Source organism: Alosa pseudoharengus, unplaced genomic scaffold (assembly GCF_046254945.1).
Source record: "Alosa pseudoharengus isolate Yale_2024_CS ecotype anadromous, Long Island Sound unplaced genomic scaffold, YU_APseudo_1.1 YU_APseudo_1.1_scf_15, whole genome shotgun sequence".
In the NCBI taxonomy this organism is placed as follows: domain Eukaryota; kingdom Metazoa; phylum Chordata; class Actinopteri; order Clupeiformes; family Clupeidae; genus Alosa; species Alosa pseudoharengus.
The window spans coordinates 12,838,952-12,857,116 of NW_027468620.1; the positions used below are offsets into that span (position 1 = coordinate 12,838,952).

An 18,165-nucleotide genomic window follows, 5' to 3' on the forward strand; every position below is an offset into this window, starting at 1 on the left:
AACATGTCCACTGTTGTTTTCTCTGGAATTTATTTGTTTGCCATTGGTGGTGAAGGATTTCCAAATGGATTTCCAAATGTATGGGCAATCTAAATTTTACAGTTTATGTGTGTAATCAGCTGATATTAGATATGATGCAATTGCAAAATCATGTAGGTTTATCCTTTGCAACATAAGGAAGATCAGACCTTATTTGACACAGGATTCCACACAACTTCTTGTTCAGGCCATGGTCATCTCCAAGCTGGACTATTGTAAGTTACTATTAGCTGGCTTACCTGCTTGTGTAGCAAGATTGTTACAGCTGATTCAGAATGCTGCAGCACGCCTGGTCTTTAATCAGCCAAAGAGGACATATGTAACTCCTCTCCTAGTTACTCTCCATTGGCTCCCTATAGTAGCCAGAATTAAATTTTAATCTCTCACTTTGGCCTATAGGACACTGACCAGATCTGCTCCTTGTTATTTTAATTCAATGATCAAGGCGTACATCCCCAACTGCCCACTGCGGCCTTCTGAAGAGCGTCTGTTGTGTCGACCAGTCATAGGTCAAATTCAAGACTTTTCCTCATTGGTTCCATGTTGGTGGAATGAGTTGCTCTGTTCCTGTGATAGTTTTGGGTCTTTTAACAGGGGTCTAAAGACACATGCACTTAGTTCATTAACACTTATGGTTTGTATAGTATTGTTTTATTTTCATTAGGCTGTTGATTAATTTTACATTGTTGTTTATTATTGATATTCTCCATAATGTTACCATGCTATTGTTATTTTTATTATATTATTGACTGAATGTACATTATTGTTTATTATTGCTATTTTCCCTTTTTTCTCATTGTTTGTGTCATTAGGCTATTGATTGAATTGACATGGTTGTTTATTATTGCTATTCTCTTTATTATAGTCTGACCAACATCTTAATTTGTTCCCTGTTAAATTTTAAGTATATATATATACATCGATGTTTGATTGCTAGCTGGGTAGTTCTTTATTTCAAGGATTGAAATTTTTTATTTGTTTAAAATTACAAAAACGGTAGGTAAGTAGGCTAGCAGCTACATCGATGTTTGATGGCTGGGTAGCCTAGGCTAGTTCTGTATTTCAAGGCTTGACAAGCTAGAAGTTTGAAATAATACTGCAACAGATGTTTTATTTGTTTAAAATTATATAAACGGTAGGTAAGACAGTAGGCCTACAATCGGAATGTGTTTTATGAATCGTGCAGATCTAATAACCGTGCAAACCAGGTGCCCACACTATGCTCGGCACTAGTCACGTGATCACAATAGCTCTGCACTCGATTGCTCTTCCTTAGCTACCAGCTGTTTTTTATGGAATGTTTTTTGTGCCAAAATTAAATAAATAAATGAAATATGAAATCAATAAATGAAATATGAAATAAATAATTAAAAGTTGAAATAAATAAATAAAAGATTAAATAAATAAATAAAAAGTTAAATAAATAAATAAAAATGTGAAATAAATAAATAAATAAAAGATTAAATGTAAAAAACATATATACATTGACATTTACATTCCATATGCATGGTCTTGCAATGTGCCATGAAATAAATAAATACGTCAGTCACCCATCAAGGCGGGACCTAGCCGCTGATTGGTTGCTGCCTGAAAAAAAAATCAAACTTTGTGAGCATGACTTGACCTCTCCAGAATAAGTCCCGCCTCCGTAACTTCCGTATCCATCCAACTTCCGGGCGTGGATTGTCTATGAGAAATAACATGGCGTTTCGAAATATCATACCGGTAAAACATCTGTAGGTAGCGAAGTTGAAAAAGCTGGTGGGCAGATTAGCCTACACACTTCTGCCATATAGTTTCCACTGGATTTTTTGATTGTCGGTGCCGTTTAAGTAGTATACTATAGACTATACTACTTAAACGGCACCGAAAATCAAAAAATCCAGTGGAAACTAGATGGCAGAAGTGTGTAGGTCAATCTGCCCAGCAGCTTTTTCTACTTTGTCACCTACAGAGTTTGACAGGTACGATCTTTCAAAACGCCATGTTATTTCCCATAGACAATTCATGCCCGGAAGTTGGATGGATACGGAAGTTAGGAGGCGGGATATATTCTGGAGAGGTCTCTGCAGAATAAAGTCATTGATAGAAGCTAAAAGCTAGTGCTACTGCTAACAGCCATAAGCTAGGCATTTTCATTCAGAAAGATTGTGTGTTCTATGTTGCTAACTCTTGGCTGTGAGTTATCAGGACGTAAAAGCATAGCATCTAGTGCTGTCAAAAATCCTTGTTGCTGAGTTACAGTATACCCTCATATTGAGAACTAAAAAGTCTCTGGAAAGTTGTGGACACTGCTTGGGCAATGTACGTTAGCAAGCTGGCACTGACACTCACATAATAAGAGTTCACGGCATGGGCATCTCAAGCTTTATTGTTTATGTATCATATAACAAATGAGGTGAATTCAGCTCAAGTGAAGTTAACTGGGACGTCTGGGCACCCTACTATAAATAGAAGCAATAGCAAAGTCGTTTGCCATAGATAGAAGTTCGCTTTCTGTAGATGTCGATAACTAGCTAACGCTTGTGCTAACTGTTAGCGCTAGCTCTAGATGTGCACATAGCATGTCTATCAACCCTCAGACACAGCAAACAGACCTATCAAATGACAGAACGCTTTCACGCCTGATATCTTCCCAAAAGTATGAATTTAGAATGAAATCCTTGTTGTTGTATGTTTCGTGAGTTATGATACAAGTCTGAGCTATGTCCTTAGTCCAGTGTGGTTCACAGGTAGCAAGCCAGTACAGGCTGACTCAGAGCTGATCAGGCAGCAATCAGTGGTTAGGTCCCGCCTTGATGGCTGACTGACGTATTTATTTATTTCATGGCACGTTGCATGACCGTGCATATGGAATGTCAATGTCAATGTCAATGTATATATGGTTTTTACATTTAATCTTTTATTTATTTATTTCACATTTTATTTATTTATTTAATCTTTTATTTATTTATTTCAACTTTTAATTATTTATTTCATATTTGATTTATTGATTTCATATTTCATTTATTTATTTAATTTTGTCACAAAAAACATTCCATAGTTTTTGTCTCAGTAGACTGAAATTGAATTTCACGTTTTGAAACTGAATTGTGAGAACTGAATGTGAAAATTCCAAGAGCGAAATTTTCAGTCAGGATAATTTATGTATCAGAGCAAATGAGTTCAATTTCAAAATATTATATTCAATTTCAAGTTGACTGGGATTCAGTTCCAATCTAATGAATTCAGTTTCAACATATACTATTCAAATTCGTTTTTCCTATAAAATTGCTCAAATGTATATTCAAATTCATATTCAAATTCGGTTTAAGGTGACACAAGTTTTACTCCATAAACATCTATGAAATTAACAAAACTGGATTTTTGGAGACACTCTTCAGCACTGCTCCTCCTCACAGTGCCCAACACCCCAGTTTTAACCACAGGGACTTTAAGGTTTTTAAGAAATTAGCATTTTCTAAGACCTTAAATGGGAGTCTGACATCAACTCCATCCTCCATTTACCTTCTGCAACTGCTGACGAAGTAGTTTACAACTGGAGCTGCTTATTCCAGTTCTTCTAATCTAGTGTGCACTGAGCTCCTCCATTTCAGTCTAGTTCGGGGTAACCACGGATCAAGACAGAAACAGACTGTAACACACAGTTAAAACTGATTGAGGCTTCCCTACACTCCTCAAGAACTAGGACGAATGCAGGGACGATCATCAACGACTCCCACACATCCTGGATACAACCTGGACAGGCGTCAAAACCTCATATGCCAATTAAGACAACAAGACGCAGCTTCTGTCCTATCATCATCACCCTCATAAACAGCTGACCATATTGACACTAGTGTCGTCACAGAGTTACCACATTCAGCGTCACATCTACAATTACTGTATTGCACATATACTCCCTCATCACATTTCAGTCTCTTTCACGATGCACAATATTATTATTTGCACTCCTATGGCACTTTTAAGTACATCGTTTTTTTTTCTTTTAGAAAGCAATCTATTTCTGGCTTTTTGTGTTTGCCTGTAGGGTATAGGTTATGCTATTGTATGTCTACATTGTCTAATTAGACTACTGTGTGTGTGTGTGTGACAGCCAAATTACCAGACTTTCACCAATAGCCTATGTCGATAACATGTCAATAAAAACACTGGGCCAAAAATCCATCCTTTGAGAGGATTCTTTTTTTAGATTGCTGGTGTGCCGTCTGACCTGCAGGAGGCGGTATTAACACGTGAAATCATAGAAGTGTTCTGAAACAGTGAAACTAATCGAAGAAGTAGGAAAACAAGGAACGTGAGCGCGCCGAAAAGACAGCAGCTGTTTTGAGGACCCAAACGACTTCTTTTGCAGTGTGGATTATGGTGCTGATCTTTTAGAGAAAGTATTGTATTATTTGTAATAACAAAAGTAATTAGAAGAACAGCTTACGACACGGTAGAAGGCTTAAAAAGCAACCGGGAACCTAGTTCTGCGAACAAAATAGGAAGTCAAGTTAAGATAAGATATGGAAGACGGTTTAGAGAATGCAAATGCAAATGACCACATTTCTAAAACTAACGTTTCTGACAGCAACATGATGGATCCATCAGATGAAGATACCACTGACGACGAGGTTTGTCAGCACACTGGTTTCTTTCCCAGTGGTTCTTTTTACACTTTCTACCATAAACTCGAGGGTAGTGTTAACCCAATGTTGGCGCTCTACAGGTAGACTAACTAACGTTACATCGCTACAGTCAACGTTAGCTAGTTCGTCAACGTTAGCTAACGTATCTGATGTGGACACTAGTAACATTAATTCACTGTCATTCAATGATTTTTTGCAAGTCGTATAACGTTACTCAACCTAATTTCTTTATTGTGAAAACGTGTGCCACCAGTGCAACCAGTGATGACAACCGACTATTGTAACGTGTTAAAATCAGTTTAAAAGTTGCTTGGACACAAGCAAAATTAGTAACGTCGACGTTAGCAACGTTAACGTTAGCTGGCTTACTGGCCACTACCGCACGTACATGTAGCTATTTAGCCTAGCTGAAGCGGACGCTTGTAAGTCGATGGCATTAGTTTATAGTGTGTTCCTATCCATAATGTGTGTGTTTTATGCTTTCCTTCTAGCGTGCATTACCCCTCAGGGACTTCTATCCCTATATTCGTTGTTCCCTTTGCAACGGTTTCCTCATCGATGCCACTACCATAACAGAATGTTTACACACATGTGAGTTTCTTACAGTCTTTCACACAAATAATGTTTAGGTGTGGATTAAGATATCAGAATAAGAATAACAATGATTATTGTAAGAACTCCATTGCACCGGATTGTATTAGGGATAGCAGCTACATTACAATATATAATGTAAGTGTTGAATCGTTGATGTTTATACTCTTGTTGTGACCATTTTTGTCTTTTTTTAGTTTGCAAGAGTTGCATTGTGAAATACTTCTTCTACAGCAACAGATGTCCAAATTGTGCCATTGTTGTACATCAGACACAGCCATTGTATAATATCAGGTATTCATATTCATGGGCATGCTGCTAGTACATGATGACAACCTTGATACTATTGATCATCAGTTGAAATGCACATAATGCTGGTGCATGTTTGTTTGTGACTGTAATTGATGTAATATCCATAACCCATGCTGCTTTTCTGACATCATTCTTGTTTTCCTCTGCATTCCCTCAGGCCAGACAGACAGCTGCAAGATATTGTTTACAAGATGGTTCCCCATCTGGAAGAACGTATGTTTCTATCATTAGAATAAAGAACATTGCAAATTATTTCTGCACATCATGTTTTTATTCATTGCATTTCCAATTGATGTGATATTGTTTAATTTCATGTGTCAGAGGAAAGAAAACGGATGGTTGCATTCTACAAAGAAAGAGGACTGGAAATTCCAAAGACATGTAAGGCGGTTGATGTTTTGTTATTTTTATTTTTAAAATCATTTTGGGTAAATTATAGCTTGTAAATTCTGGATGTGTAATCAATCCTTGTAGTTGCAGTCCAATCTGCAGCCCAAGCCAAGGTGCAGAAAGCTCAGAAAGACCCTATGCCCCATCCTGTGTTTACCATCCCGCCTGAACTCGATGTCTCGCTGGTGCTGGAGTTTGTGGGGTGAGTGCAATTCCTTTGTATGATGTGTTTCGACCATAGGCTGTATAAAGAAGGTTCCGACTCTGTGTGTTGTGTATTGAGATGTATTGTCATCTTGGTGTAAGTTATTCTAGTAACTAAATAATGGGTAGCACAGACTTCACTAGTCGTAGAATCGCTGTAATGTTCAGATTGCGTTACTTGCTTTCTTGTGATCAGGAGTCTTAACGTCGTTTGTGTTCAAACTATACAACTGATCTGCGAAAGGGGTGTACATATTACACAATCTCAGGAAACTCTGTCTTCTCATCAAGCTACTGTACATTTGTCACAGGAAAGCACATGCAAAAGTGTCCTGGTGAATGCCACCCAGTGACCCAGTGTTGTGGGGGAATGAAACATATTTTGGTAGTGGTAGGGCTATGGTTGAATGTGAATTCCGTTTAACCAGGGTTACAGTTTTAACCTTTTCAAGTCCACAATTTTGCTAGTGGCAAAATGGAAATATTCCGATATTAAGTAGAATTGCAAATAATTTTGCTCATTCAAAGATGTAACATCTTACTAAGCTTTGTCATAACACACAAATCTTTGCTGACCTGATCATTGTAGTGATTCTTCTATTCAGATACATTAAAATATCCATCAACCAGAGACGGTTAAGCTTTATCAACAGTCTCTGGCTTATGTTGGTGATAACAGGTGAACTGTTAATGCAAACAAGTTATCAAGAATTTCCTTGCAGATTGTTTTTGTTTAGAAGATAGGAAGGATAGTGGTTATAAAGTTTCAGTGGAGTTCTGGTGTAGAATTAATTTAGTTTAAATTAGTTTAGCTCAGTTTATCTATACTATATTCATATTAGTACCTGATATATAGTAATATTTTCCCCACTGGGTGGTCTTTCATAGTATTCAACATTGCACAACATTTAATAATTTAGTATTATTGTAATAGAATGAAAATGACAAAATTGATAATGTAATCATATTCCTATGCATGTAGTGAAATAATTGCCTGGGTGGTCATGTTTTTTTACAGGGCAGAGGAAGGCATTGGGGATTACAAGGTAAATCCAGAGGGATTTATTTACATGGGTATTTCTGGGACTAGTTAAAAACATATTGAACATAGTAGGGCCAAAGTAGGGACAGTCATGTACAGAGGTATCCTCTATAAGTGGCACATACCAGTCCAGTTTTTGAATTAATGTCATTCATGACAGAAATAGTTTAAAGTGAATTATTGGCTCATTAAACTGTATCATGGTGACTAAAATTTGTCAAATAGTTAATTTTACAATATGTGCCAGACATGACAGTTTCCCATGAGCATGTATATGCAGTTGTGCAGTGCTGATGAGTGCTATGTTGTTCCCAGCCCCTAGAGAGGAAGTATGTGCGCGTGTCGGGGGAAGCCACTATCCGCCACGTAGAACTCTTCATCAGGCGGAAGATGGAGCTGACACCGAGCTGCCAGGTAGAGTCCACACACACATACACACACACGCACGCACACATACACACACATACTGTATACACACGCATACACACACATACACACACACACACGCACACATACACACACACACACGCTCCCAAATACACTTACCTTGATAGGAGTCCACTCACTGACATAAACACGGCTTGGATTAGTTATCAGAGACCCCAGGCAGTGGTTCTCTCTCAAGATAAAGATACCAGTAGTTCAATTGTGATGTGTGCCTGTGTGTGGAAATCGTTAAAGGAAGAATATTTTGATTTTCTTTTTGATTTTTCGTGCTGAAATGGAGAATGGTGACTGTGTCTGGTGTCTCTTGAGCAATAACATAACTGCCTTTGTTTTCCTCTATGAAATGAGCAGTCCTTCAAGGTTTGTCTTTTCTCCCCCCAACATTGTTCACTAGCTGACTCCACCTCAATTCCACTGGGCTGTGAACCAGCTGATGCAAGATCATTCTCCTGGGTAGAGAGAGAGAGAGAGAGAGAGAGAGAGAGAGAGAGAGAGAGAGAGAGAGAGAGAGAAAAAAAATAGGGGGCTTGTGACTGTTTACAGCTTTGTTTTGCTCACATTGCTTTAGACTGCTGTGTGTGGACAACAGGATCTCAGGGTATTCTTGCGGTCTGTTTTTCTCTATGTGACCTGAAAAACATGCATGGTTTTTCTGCTATTAGATAGACAGGTGGGGTCTTTGACTATGCCAGCCACATTTCTGCTTCCAATGATTATAATGATAATCATACTCATAATCATAACTATAGGCATAACTGTAGTTGTTGTTTATCCAGAATGGATGTCACACAGGTGTTGAGAGTTTAAATTGGGTTGACCGGGTTGGGTTGTGTTTTAAAGGCACACTATGCAGGTTTTTTAGCTTAATATGCTAGTTTTTTAGCTTAATTTACCTTAATTTAACAGCTTCAGAGTCATTGGAATGGTTATATGACTTTTCTCGGGGTGAATGGTGGCCGTCTCGCTTCCCCCTAGTGCCTGTGAGAGGAAAAACCACCCTTGCAACTGTGGGCCGGCGGGCCGACGGCCTCAGTGTCAGGAAGTATAACGAGTGTAACGAATTGCTTTACTGCATTCAAATACACATACACGCCAGGCACCGGCTAGAAAAAGGTACCGATGGAGTTTCTCAGACATTCGTCATGACAGAGCCAGCGAAAAAGAAGCAAAAACTGAGAAAACAGTAAGGAAATTGCCAATACTGCATAGTTTACCTTTAATGTAGACCGAATGTCAGTAAAAATCGATGCTATGTTGTCTGATTATATGTCAAAGTGGGAGCATACTTATTATGAACAGAATGGGCCTGAGCACTGACCCCTGTGGGACACAGCATGTTACTTTGCTCTCATCGGATCTGGAGCGCCCCAATGGCACGGCTTCTCCATGCAGCCTGAATGGTCTGCTGGCTTTTTGATGACTGCCAGTGCTAAATCTGACTGAAAGCCTACAGCCTTAGCCTGAGAACCTAAACTTCAATGAAATGAAGGCTACCATACACAGGCGTCTTATGTTTTGGTTGATATTTTGAATCAAGTGCTCTTAAAAATAATTATATGATCCTGGAAAAATGTCAGTGTGGGCTCATTGCGTGTTTCCTTGTTAGATGGTCAAACTTGGATTAGAGGCTTAAGCTAATTTCCCCCCTCTCTTTCTTTCTGTCCGTGTGTCTGTCGCTCACCAGTCTTTAGTGAGGGCTGATCTGAGAGTGCCACACGCAAAATGTCGGATTGCCAGACAAGAGGGAAGGGGAGGGGTTGAGAAGGGAGGGGAGCAGCCATGAGTGAGCAAACGAGAAGGGCAAGGCCGGTGGGGGCGACGGGGGCATGGAGTGTCCGGATGATGAGAGGTGACAAGAAAAACAATTGTCAAAGTTGTTTGGTATAAGGAGGCCATTAGGTGCTCAGAGGAGTTGATTAAAGCGCTATATAAATGCAGTCCATTTACCATTTGACTTGCTCTGCCACAGCTCCTGGCTGCTGAGCCATGCTAAAGAGCACAGCTCGCTAGCTCGATCTCTGTAACCATTTTAGCTTGAGCCCGTCACTGCTTCACCCTTGGCCTAATTAAAGATTAAGGATAGCACAGCAGTGCATTAGAGAGAGGAGGCTATTATGTCTGACCACCTGGGAAATCTTTGATTATATAGTATATCTCAGCATATAAATTATGTGTGTACTTTTGTTTGATTTGTTTTTATGTTTTTGTGTGTGTGTGCGTGTGCGTGTGTGCGTGCATGTCTAAAAAGCTCTGCTATCATGTGTATCTCCCTGCAGGTGGACGTGGTGTGTGGAGAGCAGCTCCTGGAACGCTGTCGATCTCTCAGGGAAGTGCGCAGCAGTGTGGGACAGGACGCCCTGCAGGTGTATAAATACACACACACACACACACACACACACACACACACACACACACACACACACACACACACACACGCACACACATGCACACAGGGACTCAAGCACTCTCCAGGTTTTCCACTAGTGCTGAAATGAGACGGTAAACCACAATAAAACTACCGTATTTTCCGGACTGTAAGACGCACCAGTCAAAGAATGTGTCATAAAGAGGAAAAAAACATATATATATATATAAATATATATTGCACCTGAGTCGCAGGACCAGCCAAACTATGAAAAAAAGTGTGACTTATAGTCTGGAAAATACGATACCCAAGCCCCAGAATGGTAGAGAACGCAAGAGCTGTTATCTTAATTTTGATGTGGAATAAGATCACAGAGGGAAATGGCAACCTCTGAAACACTCTCATACCTGCCACGTGAACAGCTTTTTAACACAAGGACAGAAAATAAAATCTCTTGACATCAGCTGTCAAACATGATTCTATTTTTGAAAAAGTCTAATGTTTCAGTGCATTGCATTCAAGAATGTGGGAATATGTACCAAAGAGAGAGAGAGACTCCCTTCGAAGCAATTTTCTAGGAACGGAAGTGCAGGTAGCCTTTGTTCCTTTTGGTTGGTCCCTTGAGCATCTTAATTCAGATGGAAATTGACAGTGGCTCTGCAGCCTATGACTCAGCTCCTCTGGGTTGGATGGGATTTTCCAGTCCACTGCCTGTCTCTCCGTTCCCATTATCAAGCCGCCGGGCTTTACTGGTACCCAATTTCATGTTCAGCCACCATTCCTCTCCCCTTTCGTCTTTGGATTAGTGTGAGTGGCTTTTTGAGGATTGTGTGGTGTTCTATTTGGTCACGGTGGCTGACCGATAGTTCAGTTCTTTCAGAGTGGTTCAGAGTCTTTTGTTTAGAGTGTACTTTTTTTTTTTTATGCCCAGTGTACTCCGGCTGTCCCAGCCATGACGTCAGCGTTACTCCTGTGGGAGAGACAGAGGTCTGGCTCAGAGGTGTGTTTCCTAGCGACAAAAGGGAGTCAACCCCTCTGCTTCTGAATCACACTCAATTCCTTTGTGTCGGATCTGAGATTAGGGACTGAAACCAAAAGGAGCTTTTTTGGCTCCAGACATGATGCATGAGAATACAGACGTGGAATGTGGTTAGTTTGCGTCTTATTCTTGTTTTTACACCACCAAACATTTACTGAAGCCTGTTAAAGGCTGGTTTTAAGAGACACGGCTCTATCCTTGCATCGCGTGGGCCAGGCATTTTGAAGAAACCAGTTGATTGGGATCAGAGGTCGACAGTGACCGGCAGGGCCTCTGTCTGTCTGCAAGTGATTCCTGTGGGTCAGTTCGAGGGATAGGACATTCAGGGAGATCCCACACCAACCCTGCTGTCACATGTTGGTTCTCACAAAAGACATTCTCTGGGATAGAGATGGTGTAGGGGGTGATGCACACTGCTGTATACAGAGACTACATGGGGTTTATTTTGACTGTATATATATAATAGTTGCGAATCATGTACCCACTTAACTAGTAATGAACCCCGAATTGAGTGAAGTATGTACTGTATATGACAATCTATAGAACCTAACCCTCTTGTTTTCCTCCATTTGTTCCACAAAGGACGGCTTGCTGGTTCTTCACTTTGGAATCGTGCTGTCAGACTAAATGGAGGATGAAGCGCCATACCCTGCGGTCACTGTGAAACTCAGCTAACCTCGGAAATGAAATCTGTGACAGAGACTCAGGACACAAAGCCTCTGCAGTTCTATGCAATGCCTTATTGGGGTTTGTTTAAGTAAACTTCCTCTCTTTCAATGCCAGCTTGTATGCTCTTGCACAAACCCCTATTACTGTAATGGAAGGGCTTTCGGCCGGGTCTGGTTTGTGTTGCTGTTTTTTTTTTGTAAACTAAAGGGCTCATATCCACAAATCCAGTACCTCTGTGCACAAAGGAAACAAGGGCTTGAAGTCTGAAATGACTTTTCTTCCTGCTGTTGCCATGATTTGTTTTGTAAAGGTGACTTGTCTGCAAAAATAATTTTGGTGAAGGGTTGCTGCTTATCTCTTATGAAGGGCTCTGATATTAATCAACATTTTCTGTGAGAGTGGAAGGATAAAGTTGAGTTTAAGTTAGCTGTTTGCTCTCTGGGGTTGCTGTGGTGTGTGTGTGTATTAGGGACCTCATAAGAAATGGTTTTACTTTTAACAACCAGCTTTACGTCTTGTCATTAACTGCTGTTATTATTTCTAAAATTGAATGCTCCTTTGTCCTCTGAGTTTGGTTTTCAATCAACTGCTGTGAGTCTATCTTAACCCTCAAATATGAAACCAAAAATAAGTCTAATTTGTGACATTTCACATGCATAACAGAGATATCATAATTTTTCAATTGTGTGATGATCTTTTGTATTTACACTGTGATATATTCCACTACCAGATGTCACTTTGTACACTGGTAACAGCATTAAAAAACCTGTTTTTCACCTCGAGATGTCATTTAATTTGTTGCGAACCCTATCGCTTTTTCTGTGATTTGGATGGACACTGTGTTAAATGATCATTTTAGGGCTATTGATCATGAATGGCTTCTTTGGCATCTTCAACATCAATCTCTGTGTGAATGCCCACTGGCACGTTCTCCTTGTGAGTAATTACCCTATTTAGTGTATGGAGGGTTATCCTCTTAAGAGCAAGGCTGGTGGATGAGTCACTTCAAGAGATATTTCTATCTTAAGGCCGTTAAGAGTTGGACCGGAATCCGTCTGAACCAACGTCTCGCCATCACGGGACGACAAAAGTGTGAAAACGGTAGAAAAGGAGCTGTGAAGAGAGGTGAAGCATGATTGAAGAGGGGGTGACAGAGAAAGAAAGATTCAGACAGCAGATCCGGAACCACTGAGGATTTTGCCTGTGGATGAAAAGGGTATCCACGGTAACGGCCGCACAGTCCCAGGAGATTGCTTATCTGCAGAGCTAAAATTAACAGTCCCTTTGACTGCCGTTTGCTTCGTCGACTCAGTAGTGACCGTTTCTTCCAGCAGTGCTGTGGCTTTTTTTTTCATACAGACCTTCCACCTCATACAGGAATAATGAAAGTACAGGAATGTGCTATGAATTGGCAGATATGAAGATCACAATTTGTTATCGCTTTAAAATTCAGTGAGCATATTGACCTGATTAAGTGGTAATTTCCTCTCCCTTCACACGTCTCAGCGTTTCTGCATCTTGGGCAAATGATTGTACCTGATTCTTGATGCAGGAACATGACAGATATTCCTACAATAAAACTCACAGCTGCTGTTGAGCTAGTTGGGCCATTTTGCAATTAATGATTCCACCTTTAAAGGTCAGTTGAGACAGAGGTCGATGGCAGACCCTTCAGCTCCTGCCTGGATCTGCATTGGTCAGCTGTGTAGAACGAAGCAGGAATCAATCATATCTTTTGCTATCTTATCAGCTGTCTAGAGAGATTGCTGACAGAGGGCCATGGCTTGCAGGGGGCTCCATTAGAATGAAAAAGTCCCCCTCTCACTGGAACGAGGATCATTTCAAATCCAGGAGTTTAACCATTCAGAACAGCGGGGATTTTTTGACTGAAGTTCAGTGAAATAAAGCTGAACTGTGAAAGGGTGAATACATCTATTGTCAAGGTACACTACCACAACCATGATGATACTTGTGACATTTTAAAACAGGATATCTAAAACAAAGACAAATGGTATCTAGTATCTTTTCTTTTTTATTATTATTGTGTAAGTAATAGCTCAGAGGTCAGTGAAAATTAAGAATTTTCTGTTGGACTGATATGAACAACCTAGGCTTAAATCTCCTGATTTAATCAGTCTGAAAATAGCCTTATGCCCTGTTTACATTGTGAATCCTATGAGGCAACACTGAAAAACAAATGTCAGTTTTGGATTAGACAATAGATTGAATGTATAGATCTAAGACTTATAGACACAGAATTACAAACACATTTAAACATAAAGGTCATCTTTCCTTAGCACTGAAATGTCATTCAAAGTGATAAAATCACTCATTGTAAACATAATTGACAACAGCTACTGGCAGTGTATTGTATAATACATAACATGTTTACATTCAAAGCAGTATACAGTCACTGTGATGACATTACGGGTGGACTACTTTATAGGCTATGTAATTATGGACAGATATGGGAAACAGAACAGTTTCACTCCATTGAATAAGGACACTGCTGGTCTAGTTGGAGTTTAAATCAACCAGGTCACTCTTTTCTACCTTCTTGGTCACAATGGTCTCCTCGATGATCTCCTCAAACATCTCCCGCTGCTGTGCAGCCATTTTGGACTTGCCCTGACTCTCCTCTTCCTTCTCTCTCTTGGGGTTTCGGTTGGAGCTGGTGTAAGTGCGGGTCTGGTAGCCATAGCTTTGGCTAGGCACATGGTTAGGAATGGGGTACATCATGCCTGTGCCAAAGTGTGTCTCTTCACCTTCCAGAAGTTTCCTTTGTTTTTTTTTTTTAAGGGAAGGAACAAGTACAAGACACTTTAGTGAGAAAGTAGCCTACATGAAGTAATACTCAGGGTGGTTTAAGGATGCTCCTTTTTGTACTTTTGTAAAGTAAGTGTGTGTTTTTGTTGGGGTTTTGACCTGAGCCTCAATATTATCAGCACATGGTCAGTTTTGTTTTGTGCATATATGTACTACATTGCTTTGAGCAAAACGTCCAGACATTTTAAAGACTAGTAATTCCACATGTTTACAGTCTTTCCAGACCTGTCAAAACACCCTGAACATTTTACTTCCCCTTTGTCCAAGTGTGTTTAAGGCAAACATAAACACACAGCATTTCCATAGCTCCTTGAAAGTCATTGCAGAACTAAACTGTTATTATTTTAATTGCATGCTGTAACTTGTAACACTGGTACCATTTTTACTAACATTTACCGCAAGAAAAACGCTGTTGAAATCAGCACAGTTTAGTGAAATACCTGTATGCTGTGATTTCAATGTCCAGGGCCATCTTAACATTCAGCAGGTCTTGATATTCCCTAAGGTGACGCGTCATCTCGCTCTTTGTACTTCTAAGCTCATTTTCAAGATGCCCAATCGATTCCTGTTGAGAACAATCAGCCTTCACTTCATACAATGTGACATGACCACCATGACAGAAACACAACAGCCAGCCATGCTTTAAGCATCTCTGTCTGAACACCAAGTGGGATGTAGGTTAATCAGATTAATAGCCATAGCATGATGTTCAAACTACAAAAGAGTGCTTTATCACACCACTTGACAATATGCCATTTTATCTGCAAATCATTGGCTACAGCCATTATCCCACGTGGTAATACTCTAAAATAAATACATTTCATATAAGTGCAATTCCACTGAGACCACGACCTTGCTAATTGCCTTTAAGCAATCCTCTTTCTACAAGCAGTCGCGTGGGTGGAATAAGCCACCCCGGGTCGAGTGTTCCGAGTTCAGCACCATGGACAAGGCGCCAACTCTCGTGTGTGGGGTTTTCCCAAACAGTTTATATAATTTTACACTTAGGCCTATGCATTATATTAGTTTTATAGCACATGAGTTTCATGGTAGTTTGTCATGGAAGAAAAACAGATTGCATTATCATAGAGGCTTTGGTTAAAATGAAGCACATTAGTTGCCTGACCTGATAGCCTGCTATGTCCATATTGTGTGCGTCGTCCATCTCGCGAATCTGGCGTTCCAGTGATTCGTTGGTTCCTCTCAGAGTTTCAATTTCAATAGTCTTGGACTGTAATTGTCTTCTGTATTCACCTATCTCCTCTTTGCTGGCTCGTATAGCCTCGTTGGTTCTTGCGGCCTGCTCATTTAGATTAGCAAACTTTGTCTTGTACCATTCTTCTGCAGACTGGAGATTCTTTGAAGCCAGCGACTCATATTGACCTCGTATTTCCTTCAGGGCAGCGGTGAGATCGGGTTTAGATACTTCGACCTCGACAGATACCTGGGCTGCGTGCATCATACTCGTTAGTTCCGTCACCTCCTCGTCGTGTACCTTTCTCAGGAAATTGATCTCATCTAGTAGAGACTCGACTTTCCTCTCCAGGTCCAAGCGAACCAGGGTTGCATCGTCCACGTCTTTCTTGTACGACCGGAGCGCCTGTTCAGCCTCTTCTCTTGCCCTTATCTCGTCTTCATATTTGATTCGCAGCTTTTGCAGATCATCTTCTATATTGTCCCTTTCTATGAGAATCTGAGACTTTTCGGTGTTGAGCTCGTCTATCTGGCTGCGCAGCTCCCGCATCTCTTGCTGATACAGATCAGTCAGGCGGGATGGTTCGCTGTGCCTCTGGCGCAGAGTGACCAACTCCGTCTCCAACACCTTGTTTTGCTGCTCCAGGGTACGCACTTTATCGATGAACATTGCGAATCGGTCGTTAAGACCCTGTAGTTGCTCTTTCTCATTTGTTCGTATGATTTTAAATTCATTGGTGATCACTGAGGTCTGAGTTAGATCGACGCTGTCGCTGGGAACCGGAGAGAAAGAAGATGCGCGCCCCGACCTTCTGTGTCCCAGTGAGGACGCACGAGAGCCAGGCTGCGACCTAAAGCCGCTGGAGGACATGGAACTTCTTGAGGTAGAGGCTGAAAAACGGGCCACATCTCCGAATATTTTTCTATACGATGAAGAAAGGTAGTGATCAGATCCGTAATTCATTTCGGCGACTATTCAGGAGCTCTAAAATCGGTTCTGCCAACGTTTATATAGCCCGAGCGGGACCAGTTGGACTGTTCCAAACAATAATCTCATTAGCATAGTTTCTGACATAAATAACTGCTATAGAGAACCATGACGTTAGTTCTCAGTGTAGGCTATGTATACAGGTTGCCTTTATTTTCAAAAGAAACTTCAACTTACCTGATAGCCTATAGGCTAAGTATAAAGTTTGACTAGATAAACCCGAATGGAACTGTCCATTTGATGTAGGCCTAGGCTTAGGCCTACTCTCAACATCAGCCTTCCCTGACTCCGGGGAAAATGAGTTATGTTAATAAGAAAAAACTATTTAGATTAATAGGTTATACATAATAACTACAATTATAGCCTACCCTGTTAGGGCTTTTTAACAGTCTGGATTGGGGTAGGCCTACTCCAGTCACTTTTGTAGGCTATGTCGAGCTATGCCTAGGCTATTCTTTTTAATCAGTGAGAGGTCGAGCCCACGTCTTTTTGGCAAATGTGTAAGCTATATTATTATGAATAAACATCACTTTCGTTTCGAGTGATCTTTGAAATCCAAGTAAATGTTAGCAACAGGTTTGCCCATACCTGTCAACATTTACTTTCCAAAAACGAGTTTTTTTTTTCGGATCAGTGTTTGCATATTTATTACGTTTCATACACGTGTTTCAACACTGCATTTCGGTCGTTGCTTTTACCTTACCTTACTCATGCCAGTTACAGTGATGGCCAAAAGTGTTGGCACCCATGCTAAAGTTGACTGAAAAGAGGAATATAAAATAATCTTTTGGAAATTGATCTTAATGCATTAAGTGAAAAATGAGGAAATATCTAACCTTTAAGGACACCAATTTTCTTAGTGAATGAATAATGTATCATAAATAAATAAATGTCCTTCCTTAAAATACAGGGGTCATAAGTATTGACACCCCTATGTTAAATTCTTATAGAGACAGGCAGATTTTTATTTTTAAAGGCCAGTTATTTCATGGATCCAGAATACTATGCATCCAAGTTACCTTGGCCTTTGTAATTAAAATAGCCCACATCATCACATACCCTTCACCATACCTAGAGATTGGCAATGAGTGTTATTTCAGTTAGCCTATTAGCTGGTTTGATGCTCATTGAGCTCAATGCAAATAAAACCAGCTAATAGGCTAACTGAAATAACACCCATGCCAATCTCTAGGTATGGTGAAGGGTATGTGATGATGTGGGGCTATTTTAATTCCAAAGGCCAAGGTAACTTTATCAGGATGCACAGTATTCTGGATCCATGAAATAACTGGCCTTTAAAAATAAAAATCTGCCTGTCTCTATGGGAATTTAACATAGGGGTGTCAATACTTATGACCCCTGTATTTTAAGGAAGGACATTTATTTATTTATGACACATTATTCATTCACTAAGAAAATTGGTGTCCT

General features: G+C 40.2%; 2 protein-coding genes across 2 annotated transcripts; one reads left to right on the plus strand and one right to left on the minus strand.

Annotated features, from left to right (window-relative positions):
- Positions 1 to 4,328: 4,328 nt before the first annotated feature.
- pcgf6 (polycomb group ring finger 6) lies at positions 4,329 to 12,505 on the plus strand. The gene is made up of 10 exons (XM_076285610.1): positions 4,329 to 4,655; positions 5,162 to 5,261; positions 5,459 to 5,555; positions 5,731 to 5,786; positions 5,895 to 5,954; positions 6,048 to 6,165; positions 7,186 to 7,213; positions 7,525 to 7,623; positions 9,933 to 10,019; positions 11,643 to 12,505. Exons 1-10 carry the CDS (start codon positions 4,548 to 4,550, stop codon positions 11,685 to 11,687), a joined length of 798 nt encoding a protein of 265 aa, XP_076141725.1. The 5' UTR covers positions 4,329 to 4,547; the 3' UTR covers positions 11,688 to 12,505.
- A 1,738-nt stretch (positions 12,506 to 14,243) lies between these two features.
- Positions 14,244 to 16,713, minus strand: inaa (internexin neuronal intermediate filament protein, alpha a). The gene is made up of 3 exons (XM_076285042.1): positions 15,682 to 16,713; positions 14,996 to 15,120; positions 14,244 to 14,508 (listed from the first exon to the last, which is right to left on the minus strand). Exons 1-3 carry the CDS (start codon positions 16,711 to 16,713, stop codon positions 14,244 to 14,246), a joined length of 1,422 nt encoding a protein of 473 aa, XP_076141157.1.
- Positions 16,714 to 18,165: the final 1,452 nt, after the last annotated feature.

Coding starts and splice junctions, on each gene's coding strand:
- inaa (XM_076285042.1), bottom strand. CDS start 16,713: ATGAATTACGGATCTGATCACTACCTTTCTTCATCGTATAGAAAAATA. Junction 15,121..15,681: donor TGGACATAGCAGGCTATCAG/GTCAGGCAACTA, acceptor TGTTCTCAACAG/GAATCGATTGGGCATCTTGA. Junction 14,509..14,995: donor ATTGAAATCACAGCATACAG/GTATTTCACTAA, acceptor AAAAAAACAAAG/GAAACTTCTGGAAGGTGAAG.
- pcgf6 (XM_076285610.1), top strand. CDS start 4,548: ATGGAAGACGGTTTAGAGAATGCAAATGCAAATGACCACATTTCTAAA. Junction 4,656..5,161: donor AAGATACCACTGACGACGAG/GTTTGTCAGCAC, acceptor CTTTCCTTCTAG/CGTGCATTACCCCTCAGGGA. Junction 5,787..5,894: donor GGTTCCCCATCTGGAAGAAC/GTATGTTTCTAT, acceptor TTCATGTGTCAG/AGGAAAGAAAACGGATGGTT.